Source organism: Coloeus monedula (genome assembly GCF_965178545.1).
Source record: "Coloeus monedula genome assembly, chromosome: 3".
NCBI classification, from domain to species: Eukaryota; Metazoa; Chordata; class Aves; order Passeriformes; family Corvidae; genus Coloeus; species Coloeus monedula.
The window spans coordinates 38,575,491-38,593,315 of NC_138783.1; the positions used below are offsets into that span (position 1 = coordinate 38,575,491).

Consider the following 17,825-nt stretch of genomic DNA (forward strand, 5'->3'; position numbering starts at 1 on the left):
GTGTCTGGGATAAAGTACTTGACACTGGTGGAAAAGAAACTACAGATAGTTTTAGTGTTAAGAAGGTACTGTAAATATTAGGGATTTTGAATTTTCTATGTATTAATAAATTAAAAATGTCTTAACACTTTTTTTACAAAATGCAATGATGAGAAAGCTAAATGTTGGTTTAATTTCTATATCTCAGTTGTTTTGGTCAGAGTGTCTAACAAATCCACCTTGAAATTTTGGACTGAAGATCAGTGAAGTTGCTTCTGTTTTTGTAATGGTTTGTTGAAGTTATTTCGTAATGGTTTTATGTGTGGAATTTTTCTCAACGTGTTTGTAGTATCAAATGCAATATTAGTTGTGCTGTTTTCCAAACCACACTTGAGTAGACAAACTAACTTGTATTACAGTAGCACCCAAATGCCTCAGCAGAGCCAAACACCCAACAGCCAAGGTGAAGTAGATGTAAATACTGTGAAAGGTCGTTCTCCCCCACACACATTTGTGACTCTATTTTAATTAGAGATGCTTAGTGTATTGGAACAGACAAAATAAGGGGGAGTGTTTGTATGTTGGAAAACTGTTGTGGTTTGTTATCAGACCATGTGGAGAGAGTAGAATTCAGCTTTAATGTTGACCCCCCTGCCCAAGACCTCAACCTTCATTGAGTATTAAAATGACCTTTGTCTCGAAATGGTAGGTGCAGGGTGAGGTGGGTGGGGAGTGAAGAACCGCAGTGGTGGTGTATATCTTTCACAAATGTCATATACTGACTTATTTTTCTGTATCATCCATGTAAGTGAAATGATTTGCCTGTCACCTCCTCCAAGTTGGCTTTTTAAACAAAGGAGGACTTCTTTTATAGCTAGGTAGGACTTCCAGTTCTGTAAGACTTCCATTTGGCAGTTCCTTTGTGTCACCCACTTTTGTGCTCTTGTCTGCTAGCATTCTCCGTATGGTTGTGGATGAGGGGCAAAAGGAGTGGGTGGTGTTACCATATTTGCACAGAGCTCTTTATGTGCTGCAGCAGATTTCAGAGATTGTGTTCCTATTTGAATCTGGCTGCTGTTGAACAAGTGGATCTGAAGGTGCTGCTGTGCTACACTTAGGGCTAGTACTACAAGAACTCTTCAGTTTTTATATGGCTTTCAGCTAAGACAAGCCTTATTTTAAAAGAAGTTTTTAAAGCCGTATTTTATGCTACCTCTGCACAGCACAGCTGCAATCCTAATGTCTTTTGCATTACCAGCATAGAACAGGGCTTATATTGGACACTGGTAGTCCGAACTGCTGAATTTTACTGCCATACTTCTGCCACCAAGCCTATGAACCTTCTCACCTTTCCTGGATTCTGTCTGGCTATGCTGATGTTGCTGATGGTCCTGTATATGTAGGCAGTGCAGGTGCACATTGTGCATTGTGTGTCTTGGACAAGGAGCTATAGTGCAATACTAAGATTTTGTGATGTGGATGTGTTTGAACTGTTTGATGTAAGTAGAGTTCTCAGTCTTTAAAATTCACAGCTCCTGGAAGCCACATGTTCATGTTTCATGTTGGATATGTACCTAACTTTTTACTTATTCCCCTTTTGTATTTAAAAATGACTTGCTGCAGTGAATCTGTTGTTGTCTTTTAAAGTGTTTAATAAAATTCCTATCAATCCTCCTCGGTTATTAAAATGAAACCAGTTTTGTCAACTACAATAGCATAAGTGTCTGAAGGTTCCAGGAACAGTCACGTGTTGCCATAGTGCAATACACATGGTTTGATGCTAAACCCTGAGGAAACATTTTGGACAGTGGTTATAATTCTCCTCTTAATTTTTGTTCTTGTAAAATTGTCGGAGCAACATGAATTGGTTCAAAATCTGTTTAAATTTGAAAAGCTGTTCAGAAAGTGTCAGCACATGATAAATAGCATATCCATTATGTGATTTATTATCTACAAATTGGCTAGTCTCAGCACATTTGAACTTTTCAGCTGTATCTTCCTGTTTTAAGATGTGTTTCTTAACTGCCCAGCTTTAGTGGCACTGCTCCTGCTGTGTTTTGCCATTTTCAAAACATGGGCTGAATTCCAGTTTAGGCCTTATGGAAAAGAGTCCATCTTCAGCCTCTTCATCACTACACTCTTTCTAGAAACAGCTACATTTGTCTGTCTTCTTTTAAATACCCCAGAAAATAAAATGGCAGTGTCAAGATTCAGGTTTGGTCCATGCCATTCTTTCTCTCTCTCCTTGTCTCTCCACCACTTGGGTGTTACTAATCCTCCAACTGCAGGAGAGTTTCAATTAGCTCCTCTGCACACTCTTTGCCTTACAGTGGCTTTTGCAAGATTTTAAACTTGTGATTTAAACTTCAGAGAGCAAGTAAAAATGTTTATTCCAGCAGCTGTATCCCACTGTTTTTCTGCCTCTGGATGTTGTCAGTCACTTTTAGAATAAAGGATGAATTTTGTGTCCATTTTTTTCCCCTTACTGGGAACAGTGGATATTTTAATAGCAGGTTTGATGACTATTTTAGTGCCTAAGCCTCGAGCCCCATTAACAGAGGTTGTCCTGGCTGCACTTTGTGAACAGGAAGACAGAAACTGGGTCATGAGAGGTTTTCTGAAGATGGAGGTGGTAAGAGGGATTTAATCCCCATATCCTCCACCACCACTGTCTGCTGTCTATGGTGGCTTCTCTCTGTCTGTTAAAACTTTCGAGGAAGGAAGCCCCGTGGTGTAAATCTTTATTTTTCAGTAATGAATGTCATGTGGCTGATATGAATAATTGAAGTTAAACTGTTGTGCCCTAGTGAATAATTAGTTATCTAATCTAATCATTCCTGTATCATCTGGATTTCCTCAGTAGTGTGCACAGCCCACAGGAAGCTTGTCATTTATTATTCTTTGCTGAGTTCCCATTAAGAAGCGTAAGCTGGTTTTATGCTGCTGGATACTGGCTGGATTTTTAGATTGCCTGGAGGAGAAGAGAGCCTTGAAGTCATGCACAGCCCCCCATTTTAGAAGGGACAGCTGTGAAGCCAAGGGACTGCCATGGAGACAGGAGTGGGGCAGCTCAGCCATGAGATGGGGATTGGATGGGGGCACCAGCAGGAGCATGGAGGTGGATGTGGGAATTCAGGAACACTGTGCCACAGGAACCTGGGGGGATTATGAGCTGGATCACCAGACTCTGACTGCTCAGTCCCTTATCACCCTTTTGAGCATGTCCATATTGCATCCAATAGCTCATGGAACACCACTGCACACAGTCTGGCACACTGGCTTCCTGCATGTCTGTGTTTGCAAAACAATCCCTCATTCACAGGAAAAAGGAGCTGCTGGTTGAATAAAATACTGCTGAAAGACAAATAATAGATTGTGTCCCAGTGGCCTGGTTCAGTAAAGGCACAGGTGAGACTGTCACAGAAGGGGGGATGAGTAAAAGCTGTGTCATTGGAATCAACTTTTCTAGAAATCTTTTCTAGGAGCATGACTTGGCACAGACCATATGAGTGTGGCACAAATCAAAATCTAGCTGTATGTCAGGGGCAGTTTGTGTGTTTCTGTCATGCAGGCTGCATGCCCAGAATTCCAGAAGAGTGCTTTCCTCATCATGGAATATTTGCCTTAATATACTAAGTTATTAGTATAATGATAAAAAGTAATTACTTCTACTAAACATTTAAAAAGTATATTTCTGAAAATATTATATGGTTTTATATCATTAAATATTCAAACATCTATTTGGTTCATGTCATGTTATCAACCCTCCCCTGAAGGACCACAACAAAGAACTCGCACTGTAACACTATTTAATCTTTTTAGGTAGTAAAATTTGTATCCTGTCTTTTGTTTTTCAGATTCTTTGATGTGAGTCATCTCAAACTTTTTATAATCATTGAGATTAACCAAACACCTTCATGCAAACAAAATTCCTTACCTACAAATGAACTCTCACTCAACCCAGGGGCTGCTGAGTTAGTCCCCTTAAGTCAGATTCTCGCATCCCCACAGAGTACAGGGAAAGTGCAAGGTGCCTTTGAAGGCATTTGAATGGGTCAGCAGTACCTAAAACAACAGCAGTGAAATCTCTCAATCAGCAACAAAAGAATTGGGGGTTTTGTTTGCTTTTTCCCTCTTATCTGAGCTAAATTGGGATGAGAGAAATACGTGCTGCTGCACAGCTCAGAACAATGCCTCAGTGCTGGGAATCTGAACTGCAGGAGGAGAAACGGAGCCTAGGGCTACTGTCTGCTTGCCTTGGAATGTGTTTGCACTGCCGAACAGGAATGCCAGGGACCCAGCTCAAGGGTTTGGTCCCTGCTGTCCTCCTCGTTCAAGTATCAGATCATTCTGAGCCCTGTCTCAGGACTTCTTCAAGACAAATTCTGGGCAAATCACTTCTAGAGCAAAAGGCAGTAGGGATGAGACAATAACAATGTGGTTACCACCACCCTACATGTCCCTCCAACATATCCCATCAAGTTTTATACCTTCAGAGGTTGATGATGTGCTTTTAGAACATCTGATACATGTCCTTAACTTCATATTATTAAAAACTGGTGACCTCTGACAGACCTGTCACATCATAGTGTTTTTAACTGAAAAAAAGCCCACAAAAATTGTAATTATGTCTTAAAATCCTCATACCCCTGTGATGTTAGGGCTAAGAGTCAAGCGCTGTGTATCACCACATAACTGGTCTGATCTAGATGGACCTAACCCTACATGCTGTGGAAATAAGGGAGCTGACACCTTAGAGCCAGGAATCATTTGTTAAAACTTCAGGTATTCAGTTGGTGTCCTGGTTTCATCTGGGATACAGTTACTTTTTTCTTAGTAGCTGGCACAGTGCTGTGGACTCAATATTAAAATAATATTGATAACACACTGATGTTTTGGTTGTTGCTTGATCAGTGCTTACCCTAAGCCAAGGAGTTTCCAGTTTCCCAAGCTCTTCCAAAGAGCAGGTGCCCAGGAAGCTGGGAGGAAGCATGGCCTGGAAAGCTGACCCAAACTGGCCAAAGGGATATTCCATACCATAGAATGCCATGCTCAGTTTATAAACTGTGGCAGATGGCCAGGAGGCGCTGATTTGTTTTGTAGATAAAAACAATTTTTTCACAGGATATTGTGATGATGACTGGATTCACCTCTGCCTCTCTAAGTATATTAAATGGCTTTGAGCCTAAGGCAAGAGGCAGGAAGTTTCACCCCACCATGATTCAGAAATCCTTGAAACTTGCAAGCCAGAGGACAGGCTGTGGGGGACATTGTACCCAGAAGAAGAAAGGATGGGCCAAAGAATTTCCCTTTTTCTTTAATTCCAGTCCAAACCTTCTCCCAGGCCCACTGTGTCAACCCCAGGAGGAGCAGGGACTGCCCTTCTGTTGGGCTGTGCAGGATGGGGAAAGCAGGGGAGGATCCCATCCTCATTCCCCTTTGGTGGCACAAGGAACACCAGGAATAAGAGAGCAAACCACCAGCCACCAGCACTGGACACTGAGGCTGTGGGAAGGCATGGCACTCCCAGCCAAGCCTCCAAGAGCTGTTAGGTGGTGTAGGTGCCTTCTCAGGTGCAGAGTTCTCACAGCCCGGTGGCTTCGACACAATGCTGGCAGACTGTGTCAGCAGGGAGCTGGCTGCACTCTCTCACCAGCACTCAAGAGCTTTAGGAGTAAGGCAGATGTGAATAATAGTTAGTCTCCTGGGAAACTGCTATTCTGAGTCTCTCTCTGCATGTCCACATGCAGTTTCTAGGTCAGTCTACTTAGAGGACTAAGACATCACTGGAGCTCTTGAAACAGCTAAGTGCATGCACGGGTCATGGCTCAGTGCTGTGCAGATGGATCTGTTCACATCCAAGAACTGTACAGCTTCATCCAGCTATTGCTGAGCCCAGCACAAGCTCCCTACTCAGTAGCTTCACTGCACAAATGGAGCCTGAAATTTGGAACAAGCAGACAAGTCTGTAGCTGGCAATGATGTCATGGTCTTGTAGAGTGATCTGTTAATGACTTCTATGCAGTTCATGGCCAGACTGTTTTAATCGTGGTCTACCCAAACTGCATCAAACTACATCTTGAAGTTTCACATTCAATATGCAAGTATTTAAGACTCCCTATAATAGAATATTCATAAGATATCCGAAGTTGGAAGGGACCCATCAGGATCATTCCGGCCCTGCACAGGACACTCCAAGAATCACACCATGTGCCTGAACGCTTCTTGAGCTCTGTCAGCCTTGGTGCTGTGACCACTTCCCTGGGGAGCCTGTTCCAGTGGCCAACCACCCTGTGGGTGAAGAACCTTTTCCTGATATCCAGCCTGAACCACCCTGGACTCAGCTTCGTGCCGTTCCCTCAGGTCCTGCCACTGGTCACCAAAGAGAAGAGATCAGTGTCTGCCCCTCCTCTTCTCCTCATGAGGAAGCTGTAACTGCAATGAGGTCTCCCTTCTCTAGGCTGAAGAAACCGAATGACCTCAAGATAATGGAATTCAGTGATTTCTCTCCCTTTGTGGTATCAAAACATAGACAATGGTATCAACCTTTGTCAAGGGCTTTCAGCTCTAGAGATAAAAACCGTGTTTGTAACAGCTAGTGGTGGCTAGTTAATCTATTCATTAAAGAAATTAGAGGTTTATGCTTCTCAGAAAACTGTGATTTTGAAATCTCTGGAATCTCCCAGCACTTTTCCTATAAGAAGGGTGGAAGTAAATAAAGATAGCTTGGAGATGGTGTCTGATATCCTTTGAAAATGCCAGACAGACAATGGAATTAATATTCCTGAAGTCACAGGATATTGCTATGTTTTAAGCAGCTGCCTTCTCCGTCAGCTGAGAGGAGAAATTCATCCCATACTGACAGGAGAATAGGTGGGCTGCCCTGCAGTCAGAACCAAAACCAACCAAAGCTGAGGTTCCTTTCTTCTGTGCAGGAGAAATTTGTCATCTTTTCCTTGTGTGATCTCAGTGTGCTTCAAAGAGTTTTCTTCCTTTGTAAGAGCAAGAGGCTTTGACTCTGCTAAGCACTCTTAGTTTTGCCTGTACTCTATGAAATTTCCTCTAATGGATGCAGGTACAAGCTTGAGCTATTTGTTGCTTTCCTTTGGATGAAAGAGTCTCGGACTTGGTCTACAGCTTATTATGGCAGGGAAAGCAAAGCATGTGACCCTCCATTTATCTCAGCTCAGGTGGTGGCCCTTGCCATCTTTTTTGCTACAACAGAAACTTCTCTGTCACAAAAACCCCCTATGTAGTGGAATATAGTAGTAGATTTTTCCTGCTGAGCACCACGTCTGACAGCAGTGGCTGCTAAGACTTTTCAGACTGATACTGAGGCTGATTGTATCTCCCATACTTTGCTCTTGTGAGACCCCACTTGGAGTGCTGTGTCCAGCTCTGGGGTCCCCAACATGAGAAGGATATGGGCATGTTGGAGCAAGTCCAAAGGAGGCCATAAACACGATCAGAGTGCTGGAGCACGTCTCGTATGAAAACAAGCTGAGAGAGTTGGTGTTGTTCAGCCTGGAGAAGAGAAGGCTCGAGGGAGACATTAGAGCACCTTCCAGTACTAAAAGAGGGCTTAGAAGAAACACTGAGATAGACTTTTGACATGGTTGTGTACTGACAGGACAAGGGATAATGGCTTTAAACTGAAAGAGGGCAGGTTTAGATTAGATATCAGGAAGAAATTCTATGAGGGTGGTGAGGCACTGGCACAGGTTGCCCAGAGAAGCTGTGGATGCCCCACGCCTGAAATTGTTAAAGGCCAGGCTGGATGGAGCTCTGAGCAATCTGGTCTAGTGGAAGATGACCCTTCCCATGGCAGGGGGTTGGACTGGGGAGTCAATCTTTAAGGTCTTTTTCAACCCAAACCATTCCATGATTCTATGAAAGAGGCAGGAATGAAAGCTGGAAGCTAAAATCCCGATCCAACATCAAGAAGTGCCAGAAAGGTTTCAAGGATTTGTTTTCCCCTGAGTGCTATTCAGAATAGCACAAGCTGCAAAATACAGAGTAGTACTGCCTTTGTTCCCTTGTGAGGTCTCTGCATAATTCTACACAGAGAAAATGAATAAAACACTATGAATGTTTTTAGAAACGGAGACTTAATATTCATTAATTCCTAGCACTTGCAAGTAAACTTTCTTAGGCCTGTTACAATATTTTTCAAGGAAACAGAAAAATAAGAAAGCAGTATTGTCAATACAAATAACAATTCGCTTTTGAGTAGAAAAACCCAAAACACACTAAACGATAGAAGTTGTAGAGCCAACCACTCAAAATTTTGGAGATGTCAGCATTAACTTTACCTTTGCAACCCTGAGTTCCTTTATTTGTGTGTCAGATGATGTATTCTCTAAATGCAGTTCATTTTCCCACAAAATGTCTGTTCTCGGGCTGTGCAGATCCCCTGCAATGAACAGCTGTTCAGTGCCTTGTGCCACACCTCCCAAATTCAAAAGATAGCAAAAACTCCAGCTACAGTAGGCAAACACACACAAAATGGAAAATTAATCTCCGCCCTGTACACATTGTGTCTCATTTTATCAACACTCAGATCCTCCCTTTACACCCACCAAGATGGCACCTGAATGCAGTTTGTGCACCAATGGCTGTATTAGCATTTTAAAAGAACCATTTGGTCTGCAAGAGAGATGGGGTAGAATGAAAAAATACCCATGAAGCCTGGATGCCCAAGTTAAATTGCCCAGGGCAAATATTTTTGGAGTACTTTGTTTCATACTGCACTTTGTGTGTGCAGAGCACAACCCCCCACTGATTTCAGCAGCACTGGTGAATGCAAAATGTCTGTCCAGAATCCCAAATCAGATATGAAGAAAATGAAAAATAGCTAATTATTAGAAATTACCCTGTACCATGCTAAGCACATTGTAGCACACCCAGTGTATGATGTACAGTTTCCAAGGACACCATTTCTAGTGCTTCAACCACGTTCCCCTCTTCCGTGCTGTCCAAATCTCTCTGAGACTTGTATCTCTGCTGGCCATCTGTTCATTCCTGGACAGGCTCCTAATGTTCACTGTCCAATCTGCCTCTTCTTTTCCTTTTATCCAGTCCATCCCTCCTGCTCTTTTTAAAATCAAACAGCTTCAACTTCTTGCATCCCCCCCTTGTGCCCAGATTCAGGATTGATCAGAGCCTGGAGGAGAAAGTTTTGCCACCCAGTGCAGGGTTGTAGGATCTGTAGGTGATCTGTAACTGCAGGAGTCCCGCTCAGACCCACCAGGAGCATTTGAGTGGGCATCTGAGGATTTTGTCTACTGGAGTTACAGCAACATTTTATATATGTAGCAGGATGACAACTACACTCAAAAATGGTGAATCTTAAGATGTTTCCTTCAGCTTCAGAAAGAACATCTCACTGAGGTACCCAGCATTCTCAGAGACTTATTTGCTAGTAAAGTGCTGGATTCTGCTGCCACTGGAATGGGGAGCATGGTTCACAAACTCTGCACAACTGGAAAATTAGAATAGAATAGAATAGAATAGAATAGAATAGAATAGAATAGAATAGTTCATTTGGAAGTGACTTACAATGATCATCCATAATGATGCCCTGAACAATTCAGGGCTCATGTATTGTAAATGTTGAGGGAGGGAGTTGGCATAAGGGGTCAAAGAAGGCAGGAGGAAAGGTTTAACTCTGCAGATCGGTGATACAAAACACTCCAACTTCAAGGGATTTGATAAAGGGCAGTAAAATAGCACTGGATTCACAGTGAGAGACTGATAACTGCTTGTGCAAGAGCAGGTTAGCTGCAAAGAGTGGTAGATATTTCACTCTTGTAAAATACTGAGGTGTGAAAACCCTGCACGAGGCTTAAAATTATTTCAGAACTGTAAGTTTATTACAGGACACTGAGAAAAACAGTTTCACTTTTTTTTTTTTTCCATTTATAAGAAGATTTTTCTCACTTCACTGCTGAATGCTGCAAGTTAAATGTGGAATGGGGCACCATGATGTGATGGTCAAGCTAATTTCCACAGCACAAGGAAATATTGCTCCTCAGTGCAATATAAAGTAGAGATTTTGGAACAACATTTTTTTGTTATTTGAACCCGTATTTCCTTCTGCTAAGAACTTTAAGTTCTGAAATCTACTTCAGACACTTGCAGTCATGAATTTTCTTAGCCACTCCAAATAGGACGCATCTCAGCTTAAATGCACCAAAATTGTGCAGTCATCAGAGGATAACTTGCAGACAAATGTTCCACCTTTATTACTTTCCATCAGAGATATCATCTCTTTTCTCAAAGCGGTTCATTTATGAACTGATTCCAGAGAGCTAACTTCTTAGTTGGGATGAAATGTCCCAGACGTCTGAAGTGACAAGTACACAGATGCTTTACAGGGTAAGAGAGCAACATTCAAAGGTGAGTTAAAAAGTCAAACTGTGGGATCTTTTAGCTGCAACTTGACAATGATGCAAAGATACTTTGATAAAAGGTTCTAGTCCAAATCCACAGTAGAACTTAATTATCCATACTCCAGCTGTGAATGGCATGTCCAACTTTTTGTATGTTTTTTGGGTTTAGTTATCTATTTGAAGAAAAACTATTTTTCTACTTGAAGAATAGGCATCCACTCTTCTTCAGATCTTTCTTAGTAAAAGTGCCTGTGATGTAAGAGACTCCTATTTATCAGTGTCTATCATATTCTCCACTTCTCTAAGGGTATTTCCACCAAAAAAAAAAAAAAAAAGGCTTTGTGGAATGCATCTGTTCATTCATTCTGAAAAGGTCTTGACTTTTCAGATCCCGGTTCAGAAAGGATGCTTTCCTACCCAGTTGCACTGGATCTCAGATAGCAACCGAAAAGTTTACCTCTCAATCATTTCCATGTTGCTACAAGGAGAGTCAGAAGAGGGGAAGGGAGGCCTGATGTGATGAGACTGTTGTTTAAGTACCAGCAAAACACACCCACAGTCTTAGTAACTAACAAGGCTCAGTCATGCAGGTAACAGCAACACACATGCAGAGAATCCCATCCTGCAAGCCAGTCCAAAGTCACTTTGACAAAGGCAAAAGTTCCTTCCTGGGAAGAGTTTACTTTCTCCCCTCTAAGGGCTCCACACCATTGTTATCAGCTTGCATTAAACATGCAACTCTTTCATATTGCTCCCTGCAGAACCTCCTTTCTTGGTTTTATCACCTGTGGTGTGGCCAGGGCTCCACATCTTCCCACCATTTTAGCTCTTGCCAAGTCTATGTGCAGTCCTGTAAGATTTCCCAAGGTCACCATTTAGCTCACAGCTACTACTGGCTCAACTGCAGAGATGTCTGTCTTTCCTGACTGGGTGTTGGAGGGTGGTGGAAGGACACGGGAGGCCTGCAACCTCTTGAGGTTGCCATTTTCTGGCCAAGCCATTCGGTAGGATGGGACAGTGGAGGGAAGCCTCTGTTCCGTGGGCCTGGGGGCTTTTCTGCACATGTTGAGCAAAGCCTTCAGCTCCGATCGGAAGCTATCATTGAGCCAGCAGTAGATGAAGGGGTTGTAGCAGGTGCTGCTCATTGCAAACCAGTGGAAGGCGAAGTACAGGGCATTGTTGGTGTGGATGGTCTGGCTGGAGAGGAGGAGGACATAGCAATTCAAGGGGAACCAGCAAACTGCGAAGAGGATGACAACGAGCATCAGCATCTTGATGGTCTTCTTATTCTTTTTGCGAAGGACAAAGTACTGCTCAGTGGTGACGTCCCCGATGACATTGCGCAGCCAGAGTTTCTTTGCCACTGTCACGTAGGCAGCAGAGATGATCAGAAGGGGCAGCACATAGAGCAGAATGAAGGTTGTTAAATCAAGGTACTTCCAAAAGAGGTCGGCAGGCTCAGGGAAATCTGGCAGACACAGGCACCGGGTAACATCCTCACTGCAAATGGCACAGGATGAGAGGTGGCGGGATAAGTACATCAGAAACAAGGAGGCAGGTGGGAGAGGGCTCCTGCCATGTGGCCTGAAAGCAAACACTGTGTTTATCTGTGACAAATGTTACAGCTGAGCAGAGCTCTGCTCTTCAAGGATCTGAGCCATGGAGCAGCCAGTGAGCAATGTGGTGATAATTTCTTATGGGCATTCATGACCTTATGACAATTTTATGAATTTCATCAATTACAAAATTTCCAGCTGCACATAAGCAGGCTTTTATTTTCTGTCCTTTGGTAAACAGGTACACAGTCTCTGCACATATTAAGGACCTTTCCCTCATTAAAGCACTTTCCAAATATTAAGGCTCTTGACAGCTGAGGCAGATTTATCTACTTTCCTAGGGCTAAAGAGTAGATTAAAACCTGTTGGGTTTTAGTGAGTTTTTGGTTGGTTGGTTGGTTTTGTTTCTCATTTCTGGTTTGCCCAAAGAGGTCAAATTGGTATATGGCATAAAACCCCAGTGTACAGAGGTAAAGGGTCCAGGCCAGATCCTCTAACTTCTTAGCCTATTTTGTGTGATTAGTGGGACAGAATAAAGATAAAATATTTAAAAATAAAAAGGACAGGATATCAGACATTGCTAAAGGCTTTCAGTGGAATATACCAAAGTATGACTGCTCAGAGTTTGGCCTCCAGGGAGACTGAAGGAAAGCAAAGCACATCCTTACCTGTATTCAAAGGTAAAGAGCTTTTGGTAGATAGCATGTGGTAGGGAAAAACAAGTTGCCATGATCCAGATTACAGAGATGTAGATAACACCTTTTCCAGTAGATATGCGAGGTTTCAGAGGGTGCATTATAACCTGCACAAAATAAACCAAAATCTAGGCTTATTACATTTCTGGAAAAAAAAAAATTTTTTTTCATACAATCTTCCAGCCTTAAATTTATTATTCAATGTGGTAATTTAGCATGCAAGCAGTACAGTCTTCACCCAGCTCCCAAGGACTGTAAGCTGTATATGAAAATCTGAATTTTAACACCATGAAATATGGTTCAAGTCAGATCTTAGTCCTACGCCCAAATTTCAGTATTTGCATCTGGGTGGGAAAAACACCAGGAGGTGTTAATATGTGTTCATTACCAGGTTCAATTTCCTTAACTGAAAAAAAAAAAAAAAAGGAGAAAAAAGTTTCAAACTCTTCAGTATCAGTGACCCAAAGAACCAAAGGGTTTGTTATTTAACCAGACCTCCATGGGAATGCTTGTGATAGCCAGTGCATTTTCTGGAAACAATCTTTCTAGCAGAAAATGCCAGCTGTAAATGGTTTTGTGTGGTTGTTGGATGACTCCAAACTGATAATACCCAACTGTCCCCAGTTTTGAGCCCATTATCAACAGCAAGCCACAGCTCTGTGACAAGCACCAGTGTACTGTAGTCAGATCTCCAGTATTCAGGGTAACAGAAGGTGGGACATCCCAGAACATCAGGAGATAGAGCTGAGAAAGCTAACTAGGACGTCCCTTACAACCCTACTGCTGGCCAAGCCACCCCAAAGGAGAGCTCTCCACATAAATTCCTATCAGGATCTTGAACGTTCTCCTTGTTTGAGAGCTACTGGATTATCTACTGCATAAAAGATCCCTTTACCCAGCTGCAAGAGATAGCAAGGTGATGGATACCTCCTACCTTGCTGTGGGCTCGAAACTATTCTGACAGCAAGAACTGCCCCCCTACCCTGTCAGCTCCTCGTGCATCTTATGATACTCTGGGAACTGAGGGGAAAAGGGCATGGGATCATCCTTTCTCAGTTTACTTATGCCCTCTCAAGCTTTCCATCCCTCTGCTTCAAAGAAGTCTCACCTGGTGCCTGTCCACAGCAATGGCTGTAAGGGTCAAGGCAGAGACGTGGAGGGAGCAGTACTGTGCAAATCTACTGACATGGCACATCCCCTTCCCAAAGATCCAGGTACTGTTCACAAAACGAGCCTAAAACAAGATGACCATTAGTTTTGTGCACCCCACAACTGCTTATAAGTACAGCTCCAGTACACAATCCCTTGTGCTGTGTAAAAGATACTTTTAAGATACCAGGTTCTTTGTATAATTGTATAAATTTCTGGCTTCTGAACCCTGAAGAGGCAGGCTGCTGCTGCTCAGTGGCCTGGCAATATCCTCCAGGACAACACAGCAGCCCAGTATCAAAGATGTTTGTTCTTTTTATTTACAGTGAGTCCTTCTGCAGCCTCACTATTGAGTCAATGTATTTGCTTTTCCTTTTAAGCCCTCCTTTATGTGATATGGTGACCTGTACATCTTATCTCACTTCAAGCAAACTACAGCTTTTCAAAACAGCTTGTTAAACAATGGTGAGCATTTATCTTTTTCAAGAGTTTTACAGTATTACTTTGGAAATACTTTAGAAAAGAGAAGGACAAAAAGGATCAGATGCTACTAAAATACTAAGCAATCACTGCAAGGTTATTATTGTTCAAGTACTATCAGGGCCACATTTAACAAATGGGTAATTTCCAATCTTCAACTAGATAGCAGGAATCAGAGAAGAAAAATACATGTGGAGTTTTCCAAAGGCAACTCCAATGGCTGTAATTTGGAGTGGACAGATATCTGCAGAATACCTGCACACTGCCTATAGCAGTGTAAAGCAGGAAAAGCCACCAGAGCACCTTTATAGCACTGTAGGGGCCCAGAGAAACTGACTTCAGTTATGGGGTGGACTGTGGTGGTGCATTCCCCCACCTCCCAGGCTGCACCATGTCTGTGAAGTGCTTAGGTGCTTCCTTTCCCTCAGGGGTGGGTCGTCCCAGGCACCTGTGCCCCCTCTTACCAGCGTGAAAGGTGTGTTGAGGAGCGTGATCATGATATCGGCTACAGCCAGGTTCACAATGAACAAGCTGGTGGCAGAGTGAACGCGCTTCGTCTTGATGACAACATGACAGACCAGGACGTTGCCGAAGAGGGAGAAGACAATGATGAAGGAGTACGCCGCGATGAGCAGGGCTTTCACCGTCGTGCTCTGAGATTCTGCTCCGTATCGGCTCCTGTTCACAAAGCTCTGCCAGTCGGCCAGGCTGTCATTATCCCAGGAAAAGAAGCCCGATACGTTCGGGATTACAAAAGTCTTCTCCAGGCTCCCATTGAGGGGCAACTTTCCTGGGGTCACAAAGGCGATAACCAAGCCGGGGAGGCTGAGCCTGACAAAATAGGACAACATCTCTGGAACGCCGCTCTGCTCCTCCAATTTGGGAAGAGCTCATTTGCGAGAGCAGAGCTCGCTCCGTGCCCCGGGAGAGCCGCTCTCCCCCCGCTCAGCCCCGGCGCGCTCGGGGGCTGCAAACACGGCACACGAGCAGCGGGAGCGGAGGGATGCTCCTGCCTCCCGCAGCGTGCTTCTCTCCCGCTCGGCTCGCCGCTACTTTTGCTCCTTCAGCCAGCTTTATATTCCCAGGCGAGCTCCGAGCCGGGATCTTCTGCAGTCATTGGGCTGCATGACATAATTTGTGCTCTGACGTGCTGCTTTCCCACGCAGCTGCGCTCCCCCGGGCGCTACTCCGAGGTAAGTACATCTGCGAGAAAGGCAAAATCAATCTCTTCAGATGTCAGAATCCTTTTTCTCTATCACAGCCCAGCTCAGGCAAATTCTGTGCTGTTTATACACCGGCAGCACGTGTGCCAGCTCTGCTCTCTCCCAGGACAGGTCAAATCTGAGCTGTTTTACAGGTCTGGAAGGCAAGTTTAAGTCTATTTCTTAGCATGATTAGAACAGCACAGAACAGAATGTAACAGATGAACTGTAAATAACAAGCTGCCTTATTGCACTGACACTATTTTTCCAAAGACCTTTTTTCTCTGAGAGAGATGTGGAATATTCAAGTTTTCCCTTGGCAGGTATTTCCTCTCAACCAAAGAAATAAAAAGTCGGACGTGAAACTGCTTTCTAGGGTTTGTAGAAATAGAGGTAGTTACAAAGATGTTGATTATACAGGACAGAGAACAGGAACTGTCCCAGCACAGTGAGTCCAGTATCCAAAGCAAAAGGCAGCTGTATGCAGGTCCCAAGCACTGATGAGATGGCAGCATGTGTTCCCTCTGCTTGCCCCCCAAAACACAGCAGGAAATAGAAAATCAGGACCAGGAGACAAAGACCCACAAATCTTACACAGAAAGATTGTGCCAGTTCCCAAGTGCACAGGTACAGTGCTGCACCTCTGCTGGGGACAGATCTGCTTGGGCAGTGTCAACAATCCCCAGCCAGAGCTGGTTTTGTACATAAAGGGCTTTATTTAATCATTAATTAAATGACCACCACCTGAAAAGCTTGTATTATAAGCTGGTCACTCACTGATGAAAGTAACTCTTCCAAAAGATGTCTGTGACAGCCTCAGTGAACTGCTTGGGCTGCCTTCTCTTCACCACTCCTCAGCAGCTGGACACAGTAGGACAAGCAGAATGGACAGCCCACAGTGCTACCCTGCACACTGCTGCCGGAGTGTTTCTTCCACAAAATTGTCCAACTTGAGCTCTTTAGGCAATTCACCTGTTTCAGAGAAAGCTTTCCAGTGAACCTGCTGGAGTTGCTCAGGCAGCAGTCACCCCTGACCATTCAGAGAGAAGAAACATGCTGTCAGGAAACTAGTCTCAAATAAAGGCCCAAGAAAATAGTACAAAGTAGGACAGAACAGCACGCTTAGAGGTTTGGGATAAGAACAGAGGGGCCAGTGGCATATGTTCCCCTTCTTGCTATGCTGCTCCAGCAGCTCCCACATCTCCCAGTGTCGCTGGCCAGTGCATAAGGGCATTCTGTCTTCCGACACTCAGACTCTATCTCTTGTTTCATATCTACCAAATTCTGTTCTCCTGTACTATAATCTGTATTCCAGCAAAAATTATAAGCTTGGTTTATTTATGCTCCTGGATCTAATTCTTAATTTCTAGCAGGGTACCCTTGCATATGTAGTTAGAGCTGCCATTGCCTTTGAAGACCAGGTGCATCCAGGAGACCAGGATATCTTCTCACCTCCTAAGCCAGGCTGCTGGTAGGATGGAAATCTTCTCCCACTCAGCTCAAGACCACACTTCTCTGAGCTGGATTCTGTGTCTTGTGATCCAGAGGAGGTGGTCCAACCACACACTGGGCAGGCCCACTCAAAATAGCCACAAAGGGTCACGGAAAAACCTAGTGGAAGCTCTCTGTCAGGTTTCTCCCATGTTGCTGGTGTGCCTTTCTCTGCTTCACAACACCTTTCTGATTTAGTTTGCATTTGAACATGCTCCAATAAGAGCTGCTTAAGCAGCTCACCTACTTGTAGTTGTTCCTAAAGAACAGGCTGTGGTAGTTTGGGCAGCTTGGCACCTGCTCCTGCCAACTTCACCCTTGCTCCACAATCCCCAGTACCCTGCTGACAGCAAAAGAAGCAGCTGCACAGGAATGCCAGGATTCAGCATGCTGAATCTGGTTTTTGTAAAAGGTATCTGTGACATGATGCAATTTCTTAAGTGAAAGGTAATGTTTGAAATAAAGCTATATGGATGGACCATGAATTCAGGGAATTAAAAAAAGTCATCAAAAGCCCTTGTGCAAGAGTACTCTTAATAGGATAATAATAAACTAGAAACCAGGCCTGGTGGGAATAAAAGATCTAAGAAAAATAGAAAAAAATCAGCTAGACATGCCAAAAAGTTTGGAAGCATTCAAAAAGAGATGTAATGCCTTTTTTTCCTCTTTAAAACACACAGCAGAGTGTGCTTTTCTCCCTGCTTCCTGCTCCTGGGAACAATCTTTCACTACCATAGCTTTAATGAAATTTCGAGCTTTGCTGAATTTCTGAGCTTTTCTGGGGCAGGGGAATTAAAGTTACATGGGTGAGAAGTGATTTTTCAAAAACTAGCCAGTGTGATCTCTGAGAAATAATGTTGATGTTCTGAGCATCCTACCCCC

At 43.6% G+C, this 17,825-nt stretch overlaps 1 protein-coding gene across 1 annotated transcript; it reads right to left on the reverse strand.

Moving 5' to 3' along the window:
- Positions 1–11,245: 11,245 nt before the first annotated feature.
- GPR83 (G protein-coupled receptor 83) lies at positions 11,246–15,101 on the reverse strand (the record flags this gene model as incomplete). The annotated part of the gene is made up of 4 exons (XM_082278122.1): positions 11,246–11,870; positions 12,595–12,728; positions 13,730–13,855; positions 14,715–15,101. 4 exons carry the CDS (start codon positions 15,099–15,101, stop codon positions 11,246–11,248), a joined length of 1,272 nt encoding a protein of 423 aa, XP_082134248.1.
- Positions 15,102–17,825: the final 2,724 nt, after the last annotated feature.